Below are 18,758 nucleotides of genomic sequence, written 5' to 3'. Positions count from 1 at the left end.
TCCACCAGTTTGAGTAAGAAAAAGCTGGTCTTGAAAAGCTGGGAACCACCAACTGCTGGCCAAATCACCTGCTTTGCTTTGCAGAGGGGGAAGTCAATGGAAAGAAATCACTGCTCAAAGCAGTCAAAGAAACAAAAGGCAGAGCTGGCAAAAGAAGTACTAAAATGACACTCAAAGTGCACCCTGTCAGCTCAGGGCACTTAGGAGAAAGGCAGTGCCAAAGCCAACATCTGCCTCTTTCCATAAATAACTGAACCCACAGGGAGCTGTGGGATGGACCACGGCTCCCACTGGAGATGGTGCCTTCCGCCAAAAACCAAAGTGCTCTGCAGTAGCCTCTCATCTGGATGGGGAACAGCTTGGTTCCCCAGCTGAGGTGCAGATTTGCAGCAACAAACAACACTGTTAGCTCCTGGCCCAACCTCTGGATCAACAACAGTAGCACCTTCGTAACCTGGACATCTTGAAGACCACCTCCATCAACTCAGAGCTCACACGTGACACTGAGCAGTCACTACCAGGCAAGGACAGGACAGCGATGACTTGTCAAGGTCAGTGTAACAGTAACAAGTCCTCGTCCTCCCTCTCCTCTGGTTGCCATTTCCAAGGGGTCAGCTCCCATGGGTCTGCAATGTGACTTACAGCCGAGCTGTGGCGGGGAGGATGCAGCAAACAGCAAGGACTTTGTCCTTTGGCAGCCACCTGGGCCTCCATCACAGCTGCCTCTGCTGACATACCATGTGTAGATGCAAAAATAAACCAAATTTGAGATGTGCTCAGAAAGTCAGAGCTGTGTATCAGCTTGTTTCCCACAGGCTTGGATGACTGCTCAAAATGTTCTCGGTCACATGGTAATTCCAAAATCATGTCTCCTCTTTTTTGTTATTATTTTCATCAGCAAGTTAACCCTATACAGACTGAAGTGACCTGCTGCAGCTTCTACAGATTGCAGCACCTGAAAATACTGGCAGCTAATGGTCCACTGGCACAGCAAAGCTTCTGCACAAACCCTGCAAAGCCATCCCACCCAGAAAGCGTTTCCAAGATTACTCTCCCTCCACCAGCTTCTTAACCTCTGGAAGCAATTATTTCCTCCAGTCACCTGTTACAAGGGTTTCATTATTTCTGTGGGGAGCTCCCACACATCACGGGTGAGAGGTGGGAAGAAGAGAGCAGCCACTTTTGGCCAGAAGGTCTGAGGCAGCAAGGTCCCATCTCTGGGGGGCCTCTCCAGCAGATTTACATGGCAGTGCAAGAAGGGTGTCTGCCCAAGCTAGAAGTTACAGGGCTGTCACTGGAGAGAAGGCTGTGGAAGCCAGCAGCAGTGGATTTTTAGATTCTACATTTGATAAAGAGGAGAAAATACTTACTACCATTTGATGTAAAGACACCCATATGCCAGGGGGAAAGACAGGCACGAGTAAAACTGAATGTGAACCTGGTTGTTCCATAAATAATGGAATTAATGGAAATCAAAAGGTTGATAATGCTGGACAATACAGAAGGGGAGAGACTCATGCAGTAGCCCACTTATATTCAGTCCTAGAGCAAACTGTGTAACATTAACACAGCCATTCAGGAAAGGTTTCCACTCGAGAGTTGAGGCCAGGCTACACTTTATGTCCGTATGTCACTACATGGAGCACCAGGACTCGGCGCTGTGGGCAGCCGGACTTCTGGACCTCACCTTAACGCACTTCAGGAGCTCAAGAGCAGGCTAAGCTAGTTGTGGAGACACAGTCCGACTGTAAAGCAGCAGGAGCCCTGGGACACACTCCAAAACCAGCTCTGACACACCGCAGGGTGCTCTTAATGCTCAGCTGATCGGCTCCCACTCTCTACAATATTCCTACCACTCTGACACAACCTCTTGGTCACATCATGCTGCTGTCAGCTACAGTGGTGTGAAACTGCAGCTGTGACAACACTGGTGGCTCTCAGCCTTATATGGGATATAGGAGTAACTGAGAAGATGATCCCCTTCCTTGAAAATAAAAAAAAAATAGTTTCACCTATTTTAAAAGGAAGAAGAGGTTGAGATTATCCTAGGATTTACTCCAAGATGAAAAGGGATTTTGCATTGCTCGGACAGTGGGCATTCTTCATCTCAGACCATGCAAATACTCAGAACCAGGGCTCTGGCTATTTGAAGGATATGGGGTTTTGCTTGCGTAAACAGAAAAAGCAAAAAAATTTATGTACCTATGTGCAATGAAACTCAAAAAGTCCGTTTAAACCTGCCAGCCTTGTGTCCAGGCTCACAGGTGACACTGGAAGGGAGATTCAGACGTGGTATCCATCCAGGTTATGTGAAGAGATTGGTATGTCTGTGATCAAACGGGTTGAATTTGGCTTCCTTTCCACAGAGGACCATTTCATTTCTCAGGTCAATATGTGAACTGAGAGTGCTCTGATATCCTTTGTTAACCCCCATACGCTACGTGTAAGCTGTGCCCTTACTCATAATTATCGATAGCTCTCAACAGTGTAAGGACACTTATGAAGTGCCCTTAATTTATAGCCCTTGCAGCAGAGCTCAGCTTTAGGCAGCCTCTTGCTCTGTCAGGAGCCCACAGAAATGCTTTTTGCAACAAACTCGCAGCCTCACTAGAAACCTGGTGTTTTCTCTCGGCACATCAAGCCAGCTGATGCAGGGACCTCAGCCAGGGAGGAGAAGGAAGGGAGGTTCTCAGCTATGGCTTACCAGCGGCTCAAGGGTGAACACATCGTCGGAGAAAAGCATGGAGTCTCCTTGCGCCTTTGCCCGCTGGTTCTGGGAGGGGCGGGAGAGAAGGGAACAGCGTTCTCGGAGAGCGGGCTCCACCTTGCACTCCCTCAGACAACGATCCATCTCGTCCTCTTTCTGCCTCTGCAGCCTGCAGCCACGGGGAGAGACAAACCAAGCAGATAATTTAATGAGCAACGTATTTGCAGAGACTCGTGTGAGCGCAGGGGCAGCAAAGCGCTCGGGGAGGAACAGCAGCAGCTCAGCAAGGGGCTGACCCCAAGCCACAGGGTCCAAACGGATCAGATTATCACTTGCTGTTCGCAGGCACGGCACGTAGTTTTACTCCATGCTTACAAGCTCAGAAGAGGTTTCTGAAAGCCAGCAGCCCTCGAGAGCCTCCCGGCTCAAAGTCTCTGCCACAACTGATGGAGAATCCACCAACAACCCCAACTGGCTTTTCCTACCACAGAGCTGCTTGGGGGAGGCAGATCAAGATGAAGGAGCACCCACTGCAGGGCTTCACTGGCAAGGGGAGACGCAGCTGGGTTTCAGCTGCAGGCTACTGGCATCACTCTTTTCTTCCCCTTTGGACCTGCAGGGATAAGCAAGCTAAATGTGCTCTCTGTGCCCTGTCCCACCTTCCACCAGAGGATCCCAGAGCACTGTAAAAGCAAACCAATGAATTCAGGCATCGCATCCCTTTGGTGAAACCAATGGCTTTATATGCATGGAAACAGAGGCCCTGAGAGGGGAAGGGACTTTGCCTAGCATCACCCACTAAAGAAGTCTGGACCAGCATCTCTGAATCCAAACCCTTATGTCTAGCCTTGAACCACCTTATCTTTTTCCTCTTTTTGGCCACCTCTGTAGGGCTTTGAACGCAGTTAATCTCTCCCTTACTTGGTAGCTGTAGCAGAAATCATTCTAGTGTTTAAAGATCACAACCAAGAGATAAGGGAGCACGGCTACAGAGCAGTTGCTTCCTAGCTGGCATATCGCTGTCCCCTCTGCATGCTCCAGTCCCTGGCCATGAAGAACCAGCAGGTGACAACTCTGGGGGGATGAGTGGAAGGCTCCATGTGTAGCAGATGGAGGCAATGTAGTATAAACAGGATAGCAATCATCACCCAGCTAAATTCAAATACAGTTCAAAAGGAAATACGGTCATGGACGTTACTAGCTGTACACAGACAGAGCCTCGGGCCAAGGCTGGCACCAGCGCCAAAACCACTTGCTTTGGCTCCCTCCCCCTGCAGTGCAGTGGGAAATGTTTCTCCATGGCTGACCTACAGTGCTGCGCTGAGGAGGGCTTCCAGCCACCGATGAGCAACCCTCAACTCAACCTCCATCAACAGACAGTAATTCCACCATTACATCCCAGAAAGTCCTGCAGGAGGGAGACAGAGCAAACCCCTGGATAGACCTTCTAATGATCCAGGTCTTCTGGGGTCACAGCCCAGAGCAGGGTCCTGCACTGCCTCCTCTCATGGAAAAAGTCCTCTCTGCTCTGAGATCTCAAAAGCTTCTCTGACAGCAGGACAGTGGCCTTGGAGCTACGGCCATCCCTGAGATTGCAAGTAGGAGGAAAAAAACATCCTGATCAGACTCTAGGACATAATCTGGCATGAGATCAGATGTAATTGGAAAAGAATCAGGTTGAAGTGAACTGTGGGGAAACCTGGTTGCCTCTGAGGGGAAAGAGGATCACTCAGGGTCCAATCTGAGACAGGCAGGCGAGAGGAGAGCAGTAAAGGAATGGTCCAGGCAAGTGCCCAGAGAAGGTAATGAGATTTTCTTTTAACGCACTGAGCTTGCATGGAAGTCACACATTGTGTAATTAAAAATAGCGAACAGTGGAAAACTAGTTTTGGCCTTCAAGGCATTTTTGACCTAATTATGTTGATCTTTTAAGGGCTCAGAAGCCCTTAAAAAGTGTTCCAGTTTAAGGCAGTTTCCTGATCAGCTATGAGCTAACTCCTATACACCTACACCCATGCAAGTCTGAAAAGTCCCACAAGGGTTCCCTTAATCACTCAAACTTCTAAGTGTCATTTCCAGTTCATCTCCCCGGGCTATAAGTGTTTCTCTGCTGCCTGAAACGGGAATTTCAAAGCTTCACCACAGACACCCTTTGAAGAACCTGCCCCATCTCTCAGCACCATGAAGACACAGGCTGCTGCAGCCCAAATGCGCTCTGTCCTGTGCTGCCCTACCTTCCCTGCAGAACCCTTCACCTCCGAATTCTCCCCAGTCTCTGAGGAAGGGTAGAAATACCTTGTTGTGCTGGAAACCGGGACAGTGCAAGGCAATTCAACATCCTACAGAAGGATGGCCTCAACTTGCTGGGCCAACGAAGCACTTCACCTGCACATTACTGGAGAAGGAGCCTGACACCTTATCAAAGCTGGAGTGGAAGAAGCTGCAGTGAATATCGTATCAGTTATGCTCCCTGCAGCTATGTTAAGTGCTGCTACTCAGTGCAGTCCCAGGTAACGAGTGCTGACACTCTCCTCAGCCTCATGGACCCTCCATAGCCAGGGGTCTCTGGACCTCAGTGGTTTGGTGCTCCCACAAAGCAAATTTGCTCTCTGAGGAAATCCAGTCATTGCAATCAGCCTTTCCTCCCCAAAACACCATCCTCAGCTGGAGTATGGATGGAGCTGGAATGGGAGGCACTGAGCTCCAGGGACACGTAACCTGATGCCCTAGATGGTTTACTTGTCCTAAACCATTCAATGCACCAACACCCCTTGAGGCCATACGTTAGTTTTACCCTTGGGCAGTGTATCTTACTGAAATGAATCTTTGGAACAAACCTCAGCTTCTGATAATCTTCCTCTTCCTGAGTAACAAAAGCCTTCCACTGGAAATGGACTATGATTTCACTCCGATTGTGGATGACCACAGATCTGTGGTTTGACAGCGTGAGGTAAGTCTTCTCAACTGTCAGGGAGCTCCTGGCCAGCCTGATGTTGACATCTACAGCTGCTCCATAAAGGCTTGTGTGAATATCTTCACCTGGAAAAAAGCAAAGGGGAGTCTTTGCTCATCTCACTTGCTGATGGAAGTACGAGGAACAAAGCAAGCCACCAGTAACAGAAGAAATTGTTACAGCTTTTACCTGTATTAGCAGTTCCACAGATCAGCACATTTATCACATCCTGACAGCTGCCCGTGTACAGAATGAGGATGTCCTGGGCACCACCGTCAGCACCTTATTTCTGGGTGTGTTTGTAGAGATTTATCCCCAAGGTCACAGTATTTACAGTGAGATTTTTCAGATGTGCTCAGGTGGCCTTTGGGTTGCCATCCCAATCAAGTCACAGGGAATTCTGCATCCAAGTCATTCGGGTGACTCTGAGGAGTCCCACCTCAGTCAGGGCTTGCCCAATGTTGTGTCTCTCCTGACCCCTTGTTGCTGACAAGCAAAGATGTCTGGGGGCACGTGGGCAGGAAATGGAGGTTCAGAGGAACAAGTGACAGCCCAGGGCAGGATGGGACACAGAAGAGAGCTTCACTGTGTTGCAGAAGCAGCGCCCTCACTTGCTGTGGGTTTGTGAAGACATGTCAAAATGAGACTGGTGGGGCATGGCCCACCCCAACCTGCCCATTACAGTCCTGCAAGCCCATTTCCTCAGCCGGGACCCTGTTGCTTATGCCTGAGTCTGCAAGTCTACGCTGCGTCTTCCCAAGCCATTGAACGACCAGAGCGAGGGCATCTTTGCTTTCCACCTCAGACCCAGCTGAAGAGGAGAGTGTCCCGGGCTGTGCACATCAACTGACTAACGACTGGAGCCTTGCTGGAGTACCTGCCAGCACATCACCCTCCCGAACAGACTCCCACCACAGGCTCCCTCATTTCCAGAGCTTTCAAACCTTCCTTCTTCCCAGCCAAGTAACTCCTGGGAGTCAAATGAGCTCAAACTTCAGTACCAAGCCCACTCTTCCTCTTGCAGGCAAGTGTTTCCCAGGTGAGATGCAAACAGCAAACATCAGACATGCTCTCTAGAAATGGCATTTCTGTGCGGTGGTGCTTAAAGCCTCAGAGCCAGCCCCCACGGACAAGTGCAGCAACCCGGCCATAGCCTGGAGAGCATCCCTCTGCAAAGGCAGAGCCTCCTCCTCACTGCACAGGTCACAGCAAGGCAGCCAGAGAACGGACCTGCCTTTAAACGGCTACCGTGCAACAACACAGGGAGAGAGCTGGATGTGCGCTGGGTGGACTCCTGAAATCCTAAGCCAGACACAACACAGCAGAATCACATTCATTCCAGGTTAAAAAAAAAAAAAGGAGTCCCCTCTTTTGGGGGGACACTGGGGAATGAAGCAAGACTCACCCTTAAACCAGTAGATCTCTAGAGTCATTCACTCATCTCCACACAACGAGAATTCAGCCTTCATGCCTGTATAGCCTCAATTTCTCTGCTCTTAAGGGAGTCTGGAGTGGTAGGGATTTGTGGCCAGAGATGAGTTACGTTGCGAGGACAGCAGCAATGTTTACAATGACTGGGCAATCTGCTTTCTATAATGGACAACTTGGCATACAGAAATAACTGATGTTCAGGAGGGTTACAGAGGCGGGTATGCTTTATAAGCATTGCCTCTCCCTCCACTGAGTCCTTGGCATATATTGGCAAGCAAAGGAGCCAGGAGCCAAGAAATGGGAGACATGCACAGTGCTTCGAGCTCGGGTTTATGGAAACACAAGCCAGTGCTCTACAACAATCAAGATGACAAACTACTGCAAAATAAACACCACGAAAACTATCATCGTCTCACTGTCTAAACCCATGGCCACATGCGTCTTGAAATACTGGGCATAGTTCTGATCTCAAAAAACAAGCTGAAGCATTTGAAGCTAAATAGAGAAGGGCAGAAGGAACAATTAAAAGTATGAAGCAGCTTTTATAAGAAGATTGAATAGGACTCCTCATCCTAGAAATCATATGGGAGATAGATGGGAGAGGTTTGTAAAAGCATGAATGGCCTGGGAAACGTGAATAAGGAAAAATTGGTCACTATTTGTCATAAAACAGGAACCTGAGGGCCTGAAATAATGTTATTAGTCAGAAATTACACAAAAGTGGTAGTACTTTTGCAGGGAGTATTCCTTCCTTTGGAACACACTGCCACAGGAGGCTGTAGAGGCTAACAGCTGTAAATCCAGAGAGCAACTGGACAAATTCTTTGAAGATAAAGCCATCAGAAGCTATTAAGCAGCGATGAGAATAAAGCCTCCAGCACAGAAAAATGCTAACTCTAGAGCCCACGAGGGAGAAAGCATATGCACTGCCTGTTTCTACACAATTTGCTAAACATCCCCTATTGCTGCTCTCCTGGGGAGGAGCTGGGGACGCAGCCACCCCTGCGCTCCTGGCTGCAGGCACCCAGGACTCTTCTGAAGGCTGGAGGGTTTGCCAGGGCACCTTCTACCACAGAGAGCGTTCGGCATCATTCTGAATACATAAACCCACAAATCTCTGGGTCCAGGAGAGTGTGCACAGCTGCCAGTGAGTCAGGAGGAAGCCATGGATCCGTCTGCCAGGCCGATGAGCTGACACAGAGAGCGGACCTGCCAGGGTCGGCCACGGGCGGCTGCAGGCTTCATGTCTTGGTGTCAAATTAGATGTGACATTTCATTTAAGACTCTTGGCTGTTTAATATATAAGTTTTTTAAAAAAACCCTCTGTACTGTAACAGTGACGTAGCACTAGGTATTTCGCTTGACAGGGTAATGTCCATGGCGTGTGGTTTGGGATGCCTGGCTGCCATGAAAGCACATTTACTGAATCTAGATGTGTCTGCCCTATCGTTATTTACACAACATGAGCTTATTACAGGCTGTCAACTCTCTCATTCTTACATGTTTTTGATACATTTCCTACAGGTGGCAGGACACAGCTTTCTCTCTGCAACCTGAACAAAGCAATGCCTGAACTTGAAATGAAAAGCTAGACTTTTTATAGAGCAGTAGAGCAGATGCTTTGGGTTGTGCACTCCTGAGCGATGCTCTTTGACACAGCAGAAACACCACTGTGTTTTATCCCAGCATCCATCTGCGTGACTACGGACACAGGTATCTGAGCACACCACGATAACTTTTCACTATCTTGAAGTAAGAAATCTAGCATTGGGTCATACTCTGTGGGGCTCCTGTTGTGCAGGGAAACAGAGAAAGAGAGAATTTACAGAACAGCTAAAACATCTTTCTGAATTCTTCTAATACTACATGATCATCCTGGTGCAAGGGGGAATAATTTTCAGAGCAGTACAAACTGTTCTTAAACAAAGACAGATTTTGTTTAGCCTGAAAGTATAGCTCAATGAATGGATGAGCAAACCCTTGCACAAGATTTCAAAACAAATTTCAGGTTTTATGAAGAACGCTTTCCTAGTATTCAACAGCTGGTACTTTCCTTCATTGATTACTGCTCTAAACATTAGGAAGCTGGTACCCAGATTGATTGGACTGAACAGAAACAAAACAGCACCCCGATGAATTTTGTCTTCAACAAGACATATTCTTCCTCTATCCCTGTGTCTCCCTCTCTGCTGAATTTGGATTTTAAATCTTTTTAGGAGTGAATGACAGTCAAATTTGGAATATTTAGGTAGCATGGAAAGCAAGTGTAATTTCATTTGCCCAGTCTGTCAGAAGACAGTGCCTTGCTCTCATCTCTTCTATGAACGCAGCTGGAGAGAGACAGGTCCTGCTGCTTTTTCACTGAAAATACAAGCAAGCAATGAAAGCAGAGCTCTTCACTCAAAAGGATGTTACTGTACCCCCATATCGACCTATGATAAGTAATTCTTTTGCTCCTGCTACTATCATACCCAGCTGCCTCCACTGCCGGCATATCCTTGTTTTTCAAACAGCGTGCAGAGGTCTCTGTTACCACTTCACCGCCGGAGAAGCGAGTCACTTCACCAGGCTAAGTGATCTCTGGAGAGCTGGAGAAGTCACCTACAGCCTGATCCAGCCCCCCCACCATGTGGTTTTTGCTGCGTCTCCCACAGAGCTACCACTAGATCAGAGTCAGGAGCACTGCTCTGAGCTGTTTCGCTGTTGGGAAGCTAATGGCTTCACCTAAAAGATGCATCGAGTCTCCGCCGGCCTGAGAAAGGCCGTCTGTCCGTCCCCACGCTTGTATTTCCAGCCCTAGAACAAAACGCAGAGCAGCGACAGTCATTTGTAAGTGCTTCTCCGAGGTGGTGTTCAGGAGCTGCCTTCAGACATCATTAAACCATCACGTTATTTACTCCAGACCTCGTTTATAAACCTCACCACTAAATAACTGCTGCTGCTAACACAGGTGTTTCCAAAGAACCATTCCCAGGCTACAACAAAGCTCAGAGCATCCTCGTCATTACTGTGGCCACAGGTATTGCTGTAACGGTCAGAGTCCCCAGCACGGCCCCGGCCTCGGCAAAGCACCACTGAGCCCACGCAGCACAGTGCAAGAAGAGGGTCTCTACCCCAGAGGCCCTGCAAGGAGCCGTAAGACAACAGATGGGGATGGAAAGGGAGGTGGAAAGCAGTGACCAGCCAGCAGTGCTCCACAGGACAGGCTGCAGGCTCTTCAGACAGCTCTCCTGCACGTTAAGTCATCTCCTCTGCAGTCAGGCTCTCGCTGTGCATCCTTCTGTGACCGAGCACCCACAGCATTCCCCATCACCCCTCTGCACTGTGCTTAGGAAGAACTGTTTGCCTCGTTCCAGGACGAAATACTCCAGCACAGGAATATCTGGGAGCCAGCACGGAGGCTTTGTCCTGCCCAGCATGAAGGAGCTTTGCAGAATGTATTGAAAAGGACGATGAAACCGTCGGATGATGAAAGACCACTGCTGCATACCCAGGATGCCACGGGCTATTTTTAACCATTATTGCTACTACAGTAACGATACGCTGGGGTACCTGACTGGCTGAAACATTGCTTTTGGCCATGGGAAAAATGGTGCAGGAACTTTCATTCCGATTGCCTGGCAAAGACATGCCCAATAGACCACCTAATAAATCAGTGACCCTTCAAGCTGCTCTTCTGCTTCTCAGCAGATGCTGATCGATCCACAAGGAAAGGAGGCTAATGAATGGTCAGTTCTGCCCTGAAACACATCCCCTGGTAATGACACTTCAGAACATGTCAGTGATTTCCACTGATGATAGAGTAGACAAGCTGCGGTCAAGGGTGTCCTGCAAAGAGATGAAAACCACATTCTTCCAGAAATCTTTCATGTGCTAAAAATGGGGTATGCAGCGTCACGCAGAAGTCTGTTTCTGTGCATGCCTGAGGATGAACAAAACAGCCAGAAGGAGATTTTTAACTTCCAAGTGACCCTCCTAGTACATACATCCCAGTCTGTGCTCACACAGTCAACTCCATGGGTTGCTGAGCAGGGTTTTTGTTCGGAGGGGTGTTACGGAGTTGTGGAGCTACAAAGCTGTGCAAAGAAACCTCAAGCAAATGAAGCACAAACTTAATTCCCCTTCATCTACCCTCAAAGTGACAGATCATCTCTCTTGAAACACAAGGCCCTGGAGAGGGGCCATACTCTGCAAGGAGCAGAACGGCCTTATCTAAAACAGTATAAGAAAAATTCATTATTACAAGCAGTTCTAGAAGAGGGGAACAAAGACGGGAAACAGTTGTTACCTATTAGCTGTTTTGACAGAAACGAACACTTTAGAGACCAACTAGACTCACCCATCAATCTAAGTGATTTGAACTATAAAAGCCTATAACCAATCAGTTGTATAAAGTATTAGTTACCAATCCTCGGTCTGTTGCAGTGCTGCTACTATTAAGATGCAAAGACAACATAGAATTGCACAAACTCCTATTTACACCTCTTTTGCCTACAATATATGACTCCCTCCACTCACTTTGAAGCAGATGTACAAGAATATAAAAGTCTGACAGAAACCAGCCACACTGCCGGGAATTCTCACAAGCGAAGGGAAGAAAGCACAACGTGCACTCACCACCTACGACAGGCAGAAAGAAAAATCCCTTTGCAAAGTTTTTAAATGCCTGATAGCCCAAGGAAAATCTAGAGAAGCCTCTTGTACAGCATCAGTCTGGCTTACACCTTGGGATAACACGGGAAACAAGATCTTCTTTAAAAACTCACAGAACAATGTAAGTTTCTAACCATCTGCCAGCACTAAACACAAATAAAAAAGAATTACATCGGTTAGCGCACTACAGGGAAGCTTTGGATTCAAAAGGGGCTGCTGCTTAGGAAGTGGAAGATTTCCCCACCTCTTAGCACTTGTAAGCAGCTACTATAAATCTGCCTGGTGTGGAAGGAATGGAGAAGTGCATGAAGATGAACAACTGCGGACTGGAGTGGCAGTGGCACACAGCGGTGGACGGCAGCTCACGGTCTGTTGCCATGAATTCAGCTCAACAGTAACTTAACACTACTCACGGCAACGTCAGAGCCCCTGTAAACACTGGCACAAGACTAAGATTAAAACCAGAAAATGTTTTCGGTATTCCCACCCTGGTATCCTGCACAATACAGGGATGACTCAAGTATGTAACGAGGTAGGGAGTTTGCTCAGACAAGTACTGAGCCTCCTCCATTCTGGCTGAAGTCAGTGCAAATTGAGAACACTCAGCAACTTGTTTGAGTGATCTCAGGAATGGAAAATGCAGCACAACAAGGGCTAAACCTCAGTTAAACCCTGCTGCCTGTCCACATGCCTCAGTGGATTTACAAAGGAGAAAAAAGAGAAAGGAAAAGGCTTGATCCAGAGACTACATCAATAGGATTTTCATTTCATTTTCAAACAAGTTCCTGGAAGCCACTGATTGCAATGCCAGCCTTGCAAGACAGATGACAAGACCCTTGGTCGAAAGGGGGTTCTTAAAGGAAAGAGAACAGAGGTCTGCAAGGGTGGTGGTTTTCTCCAAAGCCTACACAAAACCACAGATGACTATCACAGCAAGGCAGTGCTTTTCTCGGATGCTTTATCCTTGTGGGTAGCTGAGATGTTCAGAGGTGCTGGCACGTCCACGCTACAGTTACTTATTCAACCTCAAACAGCAGTAAACAACCAGGGCTGGGATTTCATGAGTTTCCTGCATGTGTACAGGACCACTAATACACCGCCAAGCCCTTGCATGGGTGGCATCATTTACCAAAGTAAGCCGGTTCAGCCAAAACCAGCACCAATTTTACCTGAAGAAAGGGATTCAGCATCCCGACATGTTTACATTCCCAGCTGGAGTATGAGCTGGGATTTTTCACACCCAGACCCATGTACATGGGGGAAATGGAGGAGTTTGGACATGTAAAGCAGTGAAGGTCAAATTTTCATTGTAAATCATTATGCTCTTAGCAGCAAAGACATTTTCTTCACACTCACCTGTAAAGTTTGTAGCAACACAACTACCACCACATAGACAGTCTATCCAGGGGACAACACCTGTGCTCCTAACCAGGACAGTCTAAAGGACACACAATTCTAATCAACCAAATAGCAGGCAAAGGGAAGAGCTCCATGTCTGCTTAAGCAATGCTAGGGACAGATTTGACTCAAGTTCAGCAAAAACTAAACCCACGCAACATGCACCTGATCCTGCATCAGTCACACTAACAACAGTGTGATTCACTGAGAACTGCTGCCACTTGTGAGCAAGTCAATACAGACACACAGTAAAGCAAGGAAAATGCCTCCCAACACCCTACACTGATATTTTGCTCTTAGTGCCTCTGTTTCATAAGAAACAGTCTGTTGGTGGCTCTGAAAGAGCAACCCAGCTGCTTTTTGTATGCGAGTCACAGGGAGTCTGACTTAGCGCAGGACAAATCAGCCAGGGCTCGCCCCGCCAGGTTGGGCAACATTGTCTGCTGCTCTGCACTACACCTGCAACAAGCAGCTTTTAAGACTGATTAAATGTTTCAGTTTCACTTCAGCAATTAATCTCAGCAGCCTTTTACTTAATTGTATGCTTCAAAGTTTGAGAGACAATCCCTTAATCATTCCTTGCTCTCCTTCTCAGTCTGTGGTTTATTGAAAAATAACTGCAGCGCTGCACTGACAGGCGGGAACGAATCCTGCCTTCATCTCCCAGGTGGCTGCACCATGTTCCGGGGAGGTTGCCTATCCCAGAGCCAGCAGATAGTTTGGTCCCTGTGGCCTATCCATGAAAATCACTTTTGCAAAGATTAACCTTGGAGGAATCAGGTGTTTCAGTAAGAACAAGACTCAGGTTTTCAAAGCAAGCTGTGAAGATCCTGGCCCTGGATTCTTCACTTGGACTGTTCATTTCACATGGTATAAACCCCACAGCCCTAACCTCTAGGGTAGTTAGCCCTGATCTAACCCAGAAAAAGATCTGTCCCTCTGAAGTTTATCCTATAGGTTCCCTATATGCATACAAATGAGGCACCTTTTGTCGTTCTCTGAAATTTCAGTAGTTCTGTCAAGACAGTGCTACCCAAACCAATGAGCTTCTCTGAGTGAGCATAAACCATTCTCTGTGAATGTGTCATTGACTGAAAAACATTAAACAAAGCTGTGATAACTCAGAAGCCTACAAAGAGCATTTGGAAGATATAGGAGCATTTCTAGAACTTCTACAAACTCAAGACAATAAAATGCTCATTGCTGGGCTAAAGCATCACAGCAGCACCCAGGTGAGGACATCACACTTCCCAGGACCGAAGTTCAGGAACAGGGACAAAACAAACCTCTCTTTCAGGCAAGAGAAAATGCACACCAAATGCATTCAGGCAACTGAGGAAGTGTCTCGACCAGCATCACAAGATACCTCTGCTGAACCAAGGCAGAGAGAAGCATTTTAACATCACACCTTTTTCTTGAGTTTTTCCCACTTACTCTTAAGTGACTTATAAAGCTGACAGCATTTCTGTGGCCTGAGCTTGGCTTCTCGTACCCTAGTATAAATTTTATACCTATCTCGGGAGGCAGCGAGCGCTCCCTGCCAAACCCCAAGAGCCCTCAAGTCCTGGCTGCTTCAGTCCTGATGCTGTGAAGTGTGGGATGTAGGTGGGTAGAGGGCAACATAAAAAAAGGGTCTGTGGCAAGACAACGGAGAAGCAGTACAGGGGACAGAGGTGTGTAAGAGACAGGGGGCATTTAGAGAGAGTCCGACAGAGACACGCATTCCCCACGTTACACTTCAAACAGAGCATTGTCTAGGAATAACACTTCACACCTGCATGTGCACACTGCAATGGAGAATCAAGGTTCCTCCTTCCTCCACTCAGCAACTCCCAGCAAAACAGCCTGCCAAAAATCTCATTCCTGCTTGAGGGGATCCACTTTAACAACCCCCTAAACACCAACTATTTGTCACTTTTTCCCTGAGGTAAAGGACAGGGGAGGCACACCTGGAGAGGGAATTAAGGTGGCTGCGACAACGGGAAATGATGGTAGATGACTGTCACGGGGGGCGTGCTGGGTGGAGAACACCGTGCTGACACCAGGGATGGACCAGCACACAGCCACACAGGACACACAGAACAGACTCAGCCTTTGCCCCTTATCTGCTCCCTTCTAAGCACTGAAACGTGCAGAGGTTTTGAAAGAAAAGCTTTTAGAAGTAGTTTGCAAAGCAAGTTTAACATTATTCTGCTTAGAAAGGGCTCTGCTCTGAAGGATGCAGAGAGCGTGCACCACGCAGTGCCCAGCACTTACCTGTGTCATAGTGAACTACCAGGGAACTGGAATGATCCCCGGTCTTCAGCGGGTGAAACTCCACTGTTACTTGCATGGCATCACCAATCCCAAGAGTCCCAATGGAGGGATCCACAGAGAAGGGGCTGCAACGCAGAGAAAGAGACACATCAGGGCTACTGTGGGCGATTCGGGGACTATACTCCTTTTGCAGTCTGCTCCACTTCAGCTCACTTGTGCAAGCAAGAAGCAAACAAGCCACAGTCAGTAGAAAAAAACAGAACACAGAGGATCAGAAATGGCTCTACTGACTCTCACTTCTGAAGAGATCCAGCTCTACGAACATCCTGTGGTGTCAAACGACCTCATCTCCCCCATACTCTGCATCCGCTTCTCTGCAGGGAGGCTCAGGAGTCCGACCGCTAGCAATACAGCCAGAGGATGGTTTTGAGGAGCACAGAGATGGTGAGAGCTATCTGCCTGCACAACTTGACACTGACTTCCTCAGGAATCTGTCTTTCCCTGCCACCTATAAACTCCACCTCAAGAGATGCAAATGTCAGGGCATTACCTGTCCCAGTGAGACTGCAGCCTAGGAATCAGACAGGGAGGATAAGTGTCTTTCTGGAAGACCAGAGAATAATTGTGGTTTAAATTGCAGAATTCATTTTTTTACCTTGAAAACATCCTAGTTTAGCCTAAGAAAGGGCACATTTCATTGGCATTACAATGAAAGCTGCTCTAAGAAAAGGAACAATCAGAAAAAGATGAATAAGTGCAAACGCAGATTAGAGCGATACAACGACATGGAAACAAGACACGGAAGGAGGATCCCATTTACATCCTGAACCATTAAACCCCTGGCTACATGAAGTGCCATTACCAGGAGCACATCAAGGCGAGTTTAACAGGAGGTTTTCTGTGTATTCACAAGCACTGCAATCTGGGACTCTGGGTTGTAATCCAAGCTCAATAACTGTTTGCTTGGCCCACCAGGCAAATTCTGTGCAATGCATTGGAAATAATTATGAAAATGTGTTGGGATACTTTGGATTTAATATGAGCAATTATGATTTGTCACTAGGTAAACGGCTCTTGTCTGACAGACACAAAACTCAGTGCTTTAATGCAAAGGGACAAGTCAGGTGAAACAGGCTTCTGCAGCTGGGCTTCGTGGCTCTTCTACAGCCCCACTTAGAAAACAAAAGTTATTGGTTTTAGTGCTTTGCTGGTGGTCAATTTGTCACCTTAAAAACATGTTCTGGAGAGTTTTACCATGCTTAGAGAACGCAACACACACAAAAATATTGAGAACAACTGGAGCGATGCGCAAGCTGAACTTTGTTCATGTAAGTAGTGACAGCTGATGAAATTGCTGGAGTTTCTGCTCATTAAGGAGATATCGCTGCAATTAGGGGCCTGACCTGTTCCCATTACAACCAGCGAGAGCATTGCCACCGAAGCACGGGGCCTGCAATGTTTGTGTGCTGGACCTGAGACTCTGGAGAGAGCGGAGGAAAGACAAGGCACCACCAGCCTCAGAACTGGGCTGTTCTACACGGTCCTGCATCCGCACTGATGGTTAAGCCAGGACTGCTGCAGGTCTCTGCCAGGGCTTGGGTGGGGTCATTGCCTGGTGTGGGAAAGGCAGAGATTTTGGTTTTTTCCTTTTTTTTTTTTTTGTTTCAGAAATGTTGCCAGAACAGAAAAGCTGCCAGTTAAGGGGGATCCCGGGCAACACTTCAGCACTACCTCCCATCCCATCACCTTCCTACTCCTTCCCCATGTCTACATACTCCTGCCCTCAGATGGATGGGATAGGATGGGAAGAACACTCCTGAAGATATCTTCATCTCTTCAAATTATCAGAAGAGGATCCAACCAAGTTCAGGACTCAGTTCTCAGGACTGAGAAACGGAGCACAGATCAGACACTGCATGTCCTACATCCCACCCCATGCTGTACCCACAAGACAACTCTCTTACTGCTGTAGCAGGAGCTCGTTATTCCTCACATGGACCTGGTTCTCCAAGACCCAAAGATGCAAGCTCCATGGTTAAACTGAATTCCCCTGAATTTCAGTCACCGTCACTAAGCTGTTGTCTGCAGCCTACAGATAAGAAGAGATGCTAAGGAGACATCCCTGACACATTGTCATAGCCAAATGAAAACCACTGCCGAGAGATGACGCTAGCGGGATAGACGTTGGCTTTTTATCCATTAAGTGTGAGCTGTTCTTTAGGATAATTCTCATCCTGTTAGATCTACCCTTCTAATGAATCACTACTGCTCCTGAAAGACACGAAAGATAAGGTTTGGAGGTTTTTTAATAGCTCATTTTCTTCTGACATGCTTTTTAACTACGTGCATTTGTAGGTTTTCTTTGTTGTACGACATCTAAACTTTCACAAGTCCAGATCTCCCAATGGCACCTTGCAGTCCCCAGCTTGTATAAACTTATCTAGCCACACCAATGTAGGAGAGACCTGCCCATTAGTACTTGCCAAGATCTTGCCTGTTATTGCCCTTCAGAAAGAAAGCAACACTAGATTTGTAAGCAATTTCATAATGATATATTTTGGCATTTACATCTTGCTTACTTTCACCATCTTGACAGTTGGGCATCCCATGATGATACCAAAGGCCAAATACTCCTGACAGAATTGAGAAACACGACTGACAAGTGAACAAAGCTGGCAGTTCTGTGGCCCAGGCTCTCAAACCACCATGCCGCCTGTTCTCCTGCAACCACACCTTTGGCACATGCAGTGTGCAAGGAGGCTGCAATACACTTCAAGTGCCGTGGCGTGTTTATCTTCTGCAGCCAACCTTTCTCTGGTCTACTGGTGCATTATACAATCATTTGAGTTTGGGAGAATTGATTTCATTACAAGCTACCTCCACACCCAAGGAAGACAGTAAAATTACTGGTGATTGAATTGCCTCTTCTGTCCACTAAGATCTATTGCAGGAAAAAAACCAAAGGTCGTTTAATCTTAGCATATATTAGTTTTTAGTAATGGTATAACAGCCAAAGTCAAGCAGTATAACTATTCCAGTAAACCCAGTCTGCTACAGTCAAAGCATCCAAGACTCCATCTCTGTGCTGAGAAATCCTGTGTGGAGTCAGCATCTCGCAAGCTCTGTATTTCCCTCTTTCACTGCACCTAGGCTCTACTTTCATGTCCTTGGATGGTCTTTGCACGTCCTATGGTAACTGGCCAATCTCACGCCTCCATGCAGCGTATGGGTACTACAGGGAGGGATGCAAGGGGGCTCGAGGCACTGTGCCTTGCAGGATAATTTCCTGAGCTTTCAGAGCTTGGTGGGGACATTCCTAAATGGATCTTATCTCGGATTGATCCCCTCTAGCCCCATAGC

General features: G+C 47.4%; 1 protein-coding gene across 1 annotated transcript in view; it reads right to left on the bottom strand.

The window, feature by feature from the left end:
• Positions 1-18,758, bottom strand: part of LOC141949124 (hydrocephalus-inducing protein homolog) — an 88,165-nt gene that overhangs the window by 54,236 nt on the left and 15,171 nt on the right. The window contains exons 6-9 of the mRNA XM_074882356.1: positions 15,399-15,523; positions 5,545-5,746; positions 3,917-3,937; positions 2,705-2,867 (exon numbers count right to left, since the gene is read on the bottom strand). Of these exons, the coding sequence (XP_074738457.1) occupies positions 2,705-2,867; positions 3,917-3,937; positions 5,545-5,746; positions 15,399-15,523 (511 nt within the window). The remainder of the gene's footprint in view (positions 1-2,704; positions 2,868-3,916; positions 3,938-5,544; positions 5,747-15,398; positions 15,524-18,758) is intronic.

This window comes from Strix uralensis, chromosome 13, assembly GCF_047716275.1.
Source record: "Strix uralensis isolate ZFMK-TIS-50842 chromosome 13, bStrUra1, whole genome shotgun sequence".
NCBI lineage: Eukaryota > Metazoa > Chordata > Aves > Strigiformes > Strigidae > Strix > Strix uralensis.
This window is presented reverse-complemented; position numbering and strand designations above follow the sequence as displayed.